This window comes from Cetorhinus maximus, chromosome 9, assembly GCF_964194155.1.
Source record: "Cetorhinus maximus chromosome 9, sCetMax3.hap1.1, whole genome shotgun sequence".
Lineage (NCBI taxonomy): Eukaryota > Metazoa > Chordata > Chondrichthyes > Lamniformes > Cetorhinidae > Cetorhinus > Cetorhinus maximus.
The window spans coordinates 121,146,269-121,157,794 of NC_135887.1; the positions used below are offsets into that span (position 1 = coordinate 121,146,269).

At 40.2% G+C, this 11,526-nt stretch overlaps 1 protein-coding gene across 3 annotated transcripts in view; it reads left to right on the forward strand.

The window, feature by feature from the left end:
• Positions 1–11,227, forward strand: part of LOC144684984 (uncharacterized) — an 84,266-nt gene extending 73,039 nt beyond the window's left edge. For all 3 annotated transcript variants that reach the window (XM_078549475.1, XM_078549477.1, XM_078549476.1), the window contains exons 23-29: positions 2,621–2,780; positions 4,928–5,080; positions 5,225–5,389; positions 6,180–6,277; positions 8,575–8,709; positions 9,528–9,642; positions 10,295–11,227. In XM_078549475.1, the coding sequence (XP_078405601.1) occupies positions 2,621–2,780; positions 4,928–5,080; positions 5,225–5,389; positions 6,180–6,277; positions 8,575–8,709; positions 9,528–9,642; positions 10,295–10,453 (985 nt within the window). In that variant the 3' untranslated portion in view covers positions 10,454–11,227. The remainder of the gene's footprint in view (positions 1–2,620; positions 2,781–4,927; positions 5,081–5,224; positions 5,390–6,179; positions 6,278–8,574; positions 8,710–9,527; positions 9,643–10,294) is intronic.
• Positions 11,228–11,526: the final 299 nt, after the last annotated feature.

Genomic DNA, 11,526 nt, shown 5'->3' on the forward strand with positions numbered 1-11,526 from the left:
TTATTGCACGCACAGGGCTAACCCAGAAGTCATAACACCGCTGACTTCCGGGTGCAGGACCTGCTGTCGGTGCACCACCGTATAATCTAGCCCTTTGTTTTTGGTGTGCTTTGAGGGAGGAATATTGATTAGGAAGATCCCCTGCTCTTCTTTAAATAGTGCCATAGGATCTTTTTCATCCACTTGAGCAAGTGGAAATACTCTTGGCTTAATGACTCATTCAGATAACAAGTCCTCCAATAAAGCATTGCACAGGATTGTCAGCTTGGAACGCACAACTTTCTGTTAGTGAATTTCTGACTCAGAAGTGAGCATGCTTCCAGCAAGTGCTCAATATCTGCTATAATAAATTTTGTGTCAGCAAGAAGGAATTCATTGTGCAGGACTGGTCAATTTAGGAACATCCTTGAATTATAAAATAGTTGATTACCATAAATAAATTTTATAGAGAGCTGACTTTAGTCCTTGGTTTAGTTTTGGGACCAGGCTTACTGATCTGTATTTCAGTGGTACAGTGTTCCACGGTCGGTGCTGATTGATTAAGTGCTCCGTTCCTTGCAGAGTCGCTGTCCTGGAACAGTGCTGTTGAAATGATTATCAAATTTTGTAAACAACAATGCCCCTGGTAGAAAAACATGGCTGACAGATCACATTAGCTGCAATGGTGACGTACAGAAGATGCTTCAACTTGTGAACCGTGAGACCAGAATTAGGGGCCATGAATATAAGATGGTCACCAATAAATCCAGCAAGGAATTCAGGAGAATTTTCTTTACCCAGACAGTGGTTAGAATGTGGACTCTCTACCACAAGGAATAGTTGAGGTGAACAGCATAGCTACATTTGGGGAAAGCTACATATGTATGTGAAGGGGAAAAAGGAATAGAAAGTGATATTGATGGGTGGGAGGAGACGCATCTGGAGTACAAATACTGTCCTAGACCAGTTGGGCTGAATGACCTTTTTCTGTGCTGCAAATACTGTGTAATGTTTCGAGCTTGTTTTCTTGGACAAAACGGAGTAATGCCAATTACCAAGGAAGGGCTGACAGATAAAATATGTTTTATATCTATGTCCTGTTTATTAATGGATTTCATTTGCGTCTGTAAACATGCACTGGGATTTAATTCATTTAAATTGGCTCCACTTATGGCTTTAGGAATGGGCAACAAATGCTGGCCTAGTTAGTTACATTCTCACTCCTTGAACGAAAAAATAAAAAAAAAACTTTCGTTATATTGCTCACTTGTTTAAAATTTGACTTGTACAACGATACTTGAGCTGATCAATCAAATTCATTAGTAATTTTGAGAAGAGATTGGATAAACATTTGAAGGGATAAATATTGCAGGACTACCGGGAAGAGCAGGACTAATTAAATAGCTTTGCCAAAGAGTTGACATCGGCATAATGGGCTGAAAAGTGTCCTTCTGTTTAACAGTTGCAGCAATGCTATAATGCTGTATCTCATTCCACTGAGCAAATATCCTCCAGTGTACAGGCTGGCATTAATCTTAGCTGGCTTGCAATAATTCATGTCTCTTCAGCGAACTGGTCTCAAGATGATAAAAACAAAAAGCTAAAAGCTACTGCGGATGCTGGAAATCCAAAACAAAATAAAAACAGAATTACCTGGAAAATCTCAGCAAGTCTGGCAGCATCGGCGGAGAAGAAATCAGTCAGATGGTATCGTTTTGGGATGGCATAGTTGTAGTAATACTTTCCTTTAATCCATCGAAACTACTTATCCTGTATGGGAAGATTTTGCAAACACTTACAGGAACGTAACTAAAATTATTTCATTTGCACTTGGTGTGCAATTTCTCAACTAATTAAAGAAATTATAAACGTTAAGACTTTTGCAATGATTTATACTGGTCATTAATTTATATTGCAATACAATGTAACATCCACAATAGGACGGATTAATGTTTTCAAGATCAGGCACCCAGATGACAGCTAATTGTTACCAATTGAAATGAACTTTCAACCAATCTAGAGTCCTCTTTCCCTTTTATGGATTAGCTATCATAGATTATCTGCTTTTAAACAGCTTGCACTTTTGGCTCTTAGTTTCTTTCATGTTCCATTTTTTTCAAAAGAATGTCCATCCCAGAGATACAATAGTTAATGATGTATGAGTAATGATGACAAGGACGTGAGGAAGAAAGGAAATGAAGTAAATGCTGATAGGATTCAATGAAATAGGGCGGAAGGAGGCTCACATGAAGCATAAACGCTGGCATTAATCTGTTGGGCCAAATGGCCTGTTTCTGTGCTTTTAAGGTTTTATGTGTATAAGCCAGGTGGAAATTTATTCTTATCTGAAATGTTTGCTATTAAGTCTACAATGCTAAACAGAAAAACCCTGTAACACCATCAATTATATGCACATAAGCTATTTAGGCAATGGTTTGGAAGCAAATCCTGCACCATTCTTAACCAAGGTGCTCCATTTTACAAATGCATCTCATGTAACTTTAGTTTTGTTGGTGATATTATGTATTTAATATTACTCTGCCTTCCGTCAGTTGCAGGGAATCAATTGCTTCCTGTGTAATGCCTACCTTGCTTTATTTTTGGATTAAAGACAAAATTGGTGCACTGTTGTTTCTTTCAGATCAGAGAAGGACTTCCTGCTTTTAGAGTCTAGAGCTATGAAAGAGCAATACCTCTTAACAGTGGCAGACAGAGATAGACAAATTGAAGAACTGAGGAAATTGAACCAGGAGGTGTGGAGTAGTGAATTGGGAAAAGTAAATAGTGTGCACCAGGTAAAGGTAAGCTTTTTAAAAGCTCATTCATAATGGTTTGAATGAATAACTCACTTTAGAGGTAACATAGCCTTTCCTCCACATCAGCCGAAATACTCAACTTGATCAACTATGAAGGAGTCCTTATTTTCTTTGCATGAGATATTAAATCTATCTACGTTTTAAACTGATGCATCTTGAACGCCTGTCATCACCTCTAGATAGGAGGGTAACAATCTGGGTTTGGGAGGCCCCATGTCCAATTACTTTCAGGACAATCATTTAAAACCGTGCACCTGGAATTCCACAATGTATGATGTATGTTCTTTCCCTTTTTCTTTTGATCTGCCCATGGGTCCCATCGTTGTGTGCCACAATATTGAAATAAATTGCTAATGAGTGACTTGTCACCCTCAATCTCCACCAGTTTTTCTTGGAGTTTGTGGTAAGAGATTCGCTTCAATCCTGAATTGGCTTGTTGATTGACTTTTCCTTCCTCATGCCATGTGGGCGTTTTTTGGTCTTGTAGTACCAGTCTTTATTGCTTTCGTAGGTTGCCTCGAAACGGATGCTGTAGGAAGCAACACAGGGAGGATTAATTTTGGATAAAAGCAAAATAATGCAGATACTGAACACCTGAATTGAAAACAGGAATTGCTGGAAAACCTCAGCAGGTCCAGCACCTGCGGAGCGTGAAATAGAGTTAATGTTTTCGAGTCAAATATGACTCTTCAGAACTGCATTATTTTGGACCTCTTGTTAAATCAGACCATGTAAATCAGTGTATTTTTTATTGCAAAATGTTGTGTGTAACTTGTAAGGCAATATCTGAATTTGCTGTGTCTTCCTGGGAAAGTTAAAGACTAGGGCTGAGAAATTAGATTACATGATGCCTGTTTTACAGATGTGCACACGCACCAGCTAAGCTGGAAGTTCAGCAGCTGCTATATTTGTATAGGCATCAAAAGAGCTGCCCAAGACCATTGCCTGAAACAGTTGTTAGGTCCTTTGCATATGTAGAGAGGAGAACTAATGTCTGTTTTAGATCCTCTTTGTAAAATTGGGATTACATGCAGCCTAACCAGCGTCCCTGTGAGGCAATGCTGCAAACCACCACTGAAAATGTAAGGTTAAAATAAAGCTGTTCATCTAAATATGGAGTGGGAAATGCAAAAGTGCTTCTCCTAGTTCCACTTTAAACCGTAGGCTGCTGCTGGCTATCCCTCTTTGGTCATTCCCCTCACTAACACTCTTGGTCAGGTCCCAATTCCTCAACCCCTCTTCCTCCCCTACTATTCTACTGTTGGTAGAAAAATTTGCAAATTATTTCTAATTTGCAATTAATGGGAATATTAGCCCCTCAGATGGATAGAAAATGTTGCAAACTACTTTTGCATTTTTGAAGCATCAGTTGCATTTCATAAGATCATAAGAAATCGGAGCAGGAGTAAGCCATTCAGCCCCTCGAGCTTCTCTGCCATTCAGTAAGATCGTGGCTGATCTATTTGTGGCCTTAGCTCCACTTTCCTGCCTTCCCCCATAACCCTCAACACCTTTATAGATCAAAAATCTGCCTAACCCAGCCTAGAATATATTCAATGACCCAGCCTCCACTGCTCTCTGGGGAAGAGAATTCCAAAGACTAACCATCCTCTGAAAGAAGGAATTCCTCCTCATCTCCGTCTTAAATGGGAGACCCCTTATTTTTATACTCTGCCCCCAAGTTCTAGATTGTGCCCCTCCTCCCCGTCCCCAAAAGGGAACATCCTCTCAGCATCTACCCTGTCGAGCCCCCTCAGAATCTTATATGTTTCAATAAGATCATGTCTCATTGTTCTAAAGACCAGTGAGCATAGGCCCAACCTGCTCAAAATTTCCTCCTAAGACAACCTCTTCATCTCAGGAATCAACCTAGTGAACCTTCTCTGAGCTGCTTCCAATGCAAGTTTATCCCTCCTTAAGTAAGGAGACTAGAACTGTACACAGTACTGTAGGTGTGTACGCACCATGTGCAGTTGTAACAAGATTTCTCTACTTACATATTCTACCCCCCCGCCCCCCCTCCCCTTGCAATAAAGGCCAATTTTTGTGTGCAAGTTTGTGTCTATAAGCATTGTCTATTGGATCCAATGTGTTGCAAACTTAAAAATGTATAATTTTATGTTTTATCTTAGCCGTTGGAGATTGTATCCTTGCTGGGCAATGAGAATGTTGCTGAACAAGTGAAGTCTCTGTTAATAGAAAAGAAACAACTGCAGAGTGAAGCTCAGGGTTACTTACAAGAGATTCACCAGAGAGAACAGCGATTCCAACAGCTGAATAGCAAGGTAATGTAGTTGTGAGCTTCATTCTATGTAAAATGCTTCATTGTAAGCTTCACCCAACTATGAATTTAACTCTAAAGATAGAAAGTTTGTTTATGGCATTTATGCTTTGATCAGATCTTACAGTTCACTGTTTTGCTGGCACAGGTTATGCAGTGCATTGAAGAGAAAGCCACATTATCTAGCCAGCTAAAGGCAGTCTCTCAGACTCTGCGTGATACGCAGTCGCGTTATGGGGATCTCCAGGACCGTTACTACAGACTGGAAAGACAGTACCAAGCTATACGATCATCTTTGCAGAATGAAGAACAAGTAAGTGGAGCATATAAAGTAGCCAGTTGTCCTGTAGCATGACTTTTTAATTTGCTCATTTCCTCCCCAATTTAAAACATTTAAAAAAATTGAAGAGAAGAAATGGTAAAGTAGATGCACGAGGTAGAAAGAATGAGAAAGAAGAGGAAGGATGAGAAAAATGTTGGGCTGCACTGTGAACACTGTAAATATAAAATAAAGTCTTGTGTTATTGGTGTTGAGTAGTTTAAAATACCTGTATATTTTTAAATATGTTAATTTGTGCACCATTCAGTAGATATTGCAGCTGAAACTAGTGATGTGAGGGGCACATTATTTGATTTGTTAAATAAGCGGGATTCAGTTGATGTTACGCAATGACCCCGATCACTGTACTGACCTTTAATTCCTCCTCAATCCCGTAAGCAAGCTTGGATTTGGGGTGTACCAATTTGGGGTATATAACTCTTACCTAATTGGTGACTGTGGAGGGTTTGAAAACAAGGAAGAGAATTTTAAAACTGAGGTGTTGCCAGACTCTGGAGCCAGTGTGTTTCAGGGGTGATGGATGAATAGAATTTGGTGTGATTTAGGATACAGGTAACAGTTTTGGATGACCTCAAGTGTATGAATTTTCTGCAGCCAGGTCATGGGACTGCAGCAATTAGGCTTTGACAATCATGATCATATTTCCAACCGCAAGAGGGTTTTTCTTTTGCCCATTGATCTCGGTTTTCCTTAGCCCTAACTTTACAGGAACCCCAAGTGTTAATTAAAATTGGATTCTCATCTTTTCTTGGTTGTATTGTAGAATGAAGCTAACGAAGAAGTTCCACCAGGGGCTCCACAGGAGCGTGCCAGTGTTATAGTGGAAATTGACAACTTAGAGCTGATTGAACTACGGAGGAGGTGAGTGTTGTTTGTTCCGCATTTTTACAGGAAGAAATGGCACAATTATTTCATCTATTCAAAACCCAAGGAGGAATTTCATCAATTTGTAAAAATATTTGCATATATTTCAAATGAATCTTAATTTGGTGGAGAAATAAATTGTGGTTTGAAGTTCAGCAAAGAGAGTTTTCTGGAGGTGTCAATTACTCATCTTTGTGATAATGAATCACAGCAAAAAAAAAAACTATGGTGTTTAAAGTGAAGTAAAGAGGCCTGGAATACTGTGAACACCATCAATTATTAAATGAAAGGAGCTTAGAGGAATTGGTCTAAACTGCAAAGTTATAATGGCAAAACTCAGACTGAAGAATGAGACAGTTTCTACCCAAGGATATGAAAAGAAACGGTGAGGGAATTAGGGATGCCTTAATCACCCAAGCTCACTGATTTCAGATGTAGCATTGGGAGATTGCAGCCAAGTCAGTGTCAAATACATTCCTTTGGACCCAACTAGGGAAGTCAAGAACAAGACCCGATGCTTTTAGGAAGCCCAGGGCCTCCATAAATTTAACCTAGACTTGTGCCCTGGAGAGGATTTCACTGTAGAGTGTCTGTAGCGAACGTGGCAGAGACTGCCATGCCAGAATGGGGCTCGGAACCACACCTGGCAGCATTTAACACAGAATTGACCACCATCATCCCATGAGATGGAAAGCTATCAGTACTGGGAGATTGGAAAGTAGAAAACCTTAGTTGAAAAGGGAGGAAGGGACAGATAAGTTAACTACAACCCAAGGGTCACAATTTTAAGTTGTTCAAAGCCAAATCTAGGTTAGATGGCAGGTGGTCTTTTCCCAGAGAATTGTGGACCTCTGGAATAGTGGACCAAGTTGCCAGCTCATGCAGTGGATGCCAATTTGCTGAATTCCTTTGAGCAAGAGCTTGACCTGATTCTGGCTGGGGAGGGCATGCTTGCACAAAATGTAGGCACAATGTAAAATTAACAGGGCCAGAGTGACCACCTGATCTTGCTTTTACCACCTAAGGGGGTCAGAGAGGAATTTCCCAGTGTTTTTTTTCTCCCCAAATTGACTCAGGCTGCTACCTGTTTTTTCGCCTCACCCAAGAGATCAGAAGGATGGAGTGGGGTAGAATATATATGTTGACACAGAAGCTATCACAATTGTATGGGACAGGCTGGATGAACCAGCCAGTCTCTTCCTGTCGTTGTTTGTATGCTCGTAATGTCTTTAGTGAGAAACTTGCTAGAATTCATCATGGGGGAGTACAGAAACAGTTTGAGATATTTAAGAAGGGAGACCAGAACCAGACATAATTGACGTGAGAACTAATTCTGTGCCCAGGCACTGCCAGAGATTGCTATTTGGGAAATTATGAACCTGCTCCATCTGATTTTTCCATTTGGCAGCTTTAATAGTTGAAGATTAGGGGCCATAAATCCACGATTCTTCACCCTGCACTCCTGATGAGGGTGCCAATTCATGGAATCAGTCCTATGAAGAAACTATAGGCAATTCATATCGAAACAGTGGAAGCTGCCATGGCTCAAAAAAGGGCAGACCAAGCTTGTTGGACTGAATGGCCAACTTCTGTTTCACTGATCCTTATGCTTCTCTTTGTCAGACACCTTAGAATCTGCAGAAATTCCAAGTACTTTGGTGATCCTGATATGGCATTTTGTAGTTGCAGAGATGCGATTCTCAATGATTGAAATATTTAGCGCCACTTAATGTTCAGTACTTTGAGAGCAAATTGCATTGTACAAAGACTTCCTTACGATTCAACTAATTTAAATCAAGATTATCAACCAAATATTTTCAGTATCAGTCTGGCTCTGTTGGTTTTTCAGTTATTAATACTTTGATTCCAATCCCATTCCAGGACTTGAGCACATAACCTAGACTCACGCTTCTGTACTGAGGGAGCGCCGCAATGCTGGATGAGACATTAAACTGAGGTTCCATCAGCCAGTTCACATCAATATAAAAGATCTCATGACATGGTTCAAAGAAAAGGAGGGGTATCCTCCTGATTACCCAGCCAAGGTTTAACCAACAATACCTGAAAAGTGTATATATTAGTTGTCACTTTCTCTTACAGCTGTTTGTGGAACCTTACTATTTGCAAATCGGCTGCCATGTTTGCCTACAAAATAAGTGTCCAGACTTCAAAAATACACAATTGGCTGTAAAGTACTTTGGGATATCACGAGGGTGTTAAAGGCGCTATACAAATGCCAGGTCTTTTTCTGTTGTTTGTCAGTCACAGAGCTTTTTTTGTTGCTCATGATCTAGGCTTGCAGAATCGGATCAACGTAATGATTCTGCTCACCAGGAGCTCTCTCAGTTAGCAGAAATGCTAGCACATGAAGAGCTAAGAAGGAGTGCTGCTGAAGAAGCATTGATAGCAGCTGAAGAAATGCTTAAGCGGTTAGTGTTAAAACTGAACCTCTTTCATTTTGAATTGTCCTGGAGCATCATGTAAGGATATTGCTACCCTGTCCATCCCAATATCATTTGCATTGTCTGAGGTAGTTCTTCATTATCCATTGGAAAAGAGGATGAAGATATATAGTCATCAGTAAGAAGGGTGTCATTAGTGCATGGACATGCTGAGTGATATATTGGAACATACATTGTGCATTTCAACTGAGCAGAGTTATCTCACCAGTATTTGAAGTCTTACCCTGAGGAGAAACACTTCTGTGTATGAGTTTGTGTGCAGAATTATAGAATCATAATGCATAGAAAAATGGGTATTCTGCCATCATGATTGGCAGTGCTTTGAAAAAGCTATTCAATTAGTCCCACCCTCCTGCTGTTTCCCCGTAGCCTGGCAAATTTTTCCTTTTTAAGTAATCATCCAACTCCCTATTGAATGTTACTATTGAATCTGCTTCCACTACCCTTTCAGGCAATGCATTCAAGGTCATAACATGCTGAGTGAAATAAATTTTTCCTTTTCTCCTCCCTGGCTTTTTAAAAAACAATTAACATGTATCTGTCTTCTGGTTAGTGAACCTTCTTGTTGTGGAATCAGTTTCTCCCTTTCTACACTGTCAAAACGCCTCATAGAACATCCCGTGGTCTGCAGAAAGCTGCACTCCTTAGGTACCTGATCCTAAATTAGGTGCAAGAATCCCATGGAAGCTTTACTTTCTCCTAAGTCTTTGGTATTGGTGGATGTTTTAAAGATATTGTATTGAGGAAGGGGCTGCTTTTGGTTCATTTTGCTATTTTGTTTCTAGTCTTGATATGCCTGCTGCCAGACAACCACCCAGAGAGTACACCATACAACTGGAATCGGATGAAGAACGTGAAGCCTTGATTATAGACCCCAGTGAACATGTTGTGGTTCGGAAGGTGTGTAATGCCATTCATTTCTTTGTATACTAGTTTTGATCCATTTTGCTAAAAATACCTCTTTCCCTCACCATCCCACCTCCACAGTACTCTGTCATATAGGCATTTATGTCCCCTAGGCCTTTTCTCATGTACTTCTGGACCTGTCATTAAGAAACCACAAATATCCTGTGCTAGTTGTGGAACTGTCTTCCAACACCCCATCCAAGATGGGGGATTTTTCCAATTTTTTTGGAACGGATACCCTTCTGCTCAATAGCATGGCACATTGGTGTCATGCATTCAGTGACTAGGGAACCTTAGGTAAACTTTTCTGCTAATAGTCAAGGAATGGTACAGTACAAAAGGAGGCCATTTGATCTGCCTGTCCCAGCTCTTCAGAAGAGCTATCCAATTAGTCCCACTCCCCTGTTCTTCTCCCACAGCCCAGCAATTTTTTGCTTTTTAACTATATATCCAGTTCCCTTTTGAACGTTATTATGTAATCTTCTTCCACCACCCTTTCGGGCAATGCATTCCAGATCATAACATTTTGTTGCGTTTTAAAAAAAAATCTCTTCTCCGCCCTGGCTTTTTTGGCATTTACTTTAATTCTGAATTCATTATTGAGGTGGACATTAGTTAACTTCAACTCTTTATTTCTCTTTCATAGGTGAAGAGAGGAGCACTTTCCTTCAAGCGGTGGCTGCGTGGCCGAAGTTTATACTGTACAAAGCTAATGAGTTCAAGGGCCAGATCACGCTACTTAGTCTTTGCTTATTTTGTGACGCTACATATTCTTGTTTTCATGTGTCTAACGGGACTTTTATAGGTGCACTGCATTGACCAGAGGGAAAAGATTTTGCTGAACAGTATACGTGTTTATGGTGGGCAGTGGGGGGGGGAGGAATGGGCAGGTGTGATTTAACCTAACCCCTCTATTGGGAAAGTGACTGAATGGGATGAAATGTTAGTTTTATGCTCTGTCTAACTTTACTCTCCATTGAAGTCAATGGGCGGGCAGGATGCAAAACCAACAATCTGCCTGAGCCGGCTTTCCAAACTCTGGATTAGATAAAAGTTACTCTGTGTATTCGTGAAAGCTGCTAATGATTTGAGCACTGATACACTTATGTAAATTCTATTCATGTTAAAGTATTGTATGAAGTGTATTGTCAAGATATGTTTATAACTGCTGGTGAGATTGTGAACTGGGTTTAAAACTGTAATTGTTTGCCTGCTATTAAATTCCAAAGTTACTCTGCTGCTTATGTTTATATAATAGCTGCATTATGTAAAATTGTGTATATTTTCTGATGTGGAAAGCAATATTATTTAACTCTACCACTCAAGAGGTAGAAAATCTGGTAAAGGTTGAAAGATTATTTTTGTGCTTGGAAATGTATTTGTAAATTGAAACTTTGCAGGTAGTTGAAGAAAAACACTGATGTTAATTTAAAATACAGTGTTACTTTCATCTTGATTATGACTAGATGTTTGTAACCAGGGTGCAATGTAGAAACACACAGGTTTTGAATATATTATATCAGCTAATTTCTTGTTTAAGAAAAAGTTCTTATTAAAAGTTGAAATGTATCATGTACAATTGTTTCATTGCATGATCTTTTGTGTGAGGTGTTCAGCACAAAAACATCGTGGGCTGGATTTTTGCTCCCCTGCTGGCAAGTTTGAAGGTGGGAGGGGTGGTGGGGGGAGGTGCCAAGTAAAATCCAGCGGGCAGCTTGTCTGCCTGCTACCGAACCGCCTGTCCCGGTCACCCGTGCAATTTTACCAATGGCAGGAGTGGCATCAGGCCACAAGCGGGCCCTTATTGAATTAATTCACACTTAATGGCCTCATTTCCACTACCCTCTGGGGCATATTAGAGGCACCCCCGCCCCACCA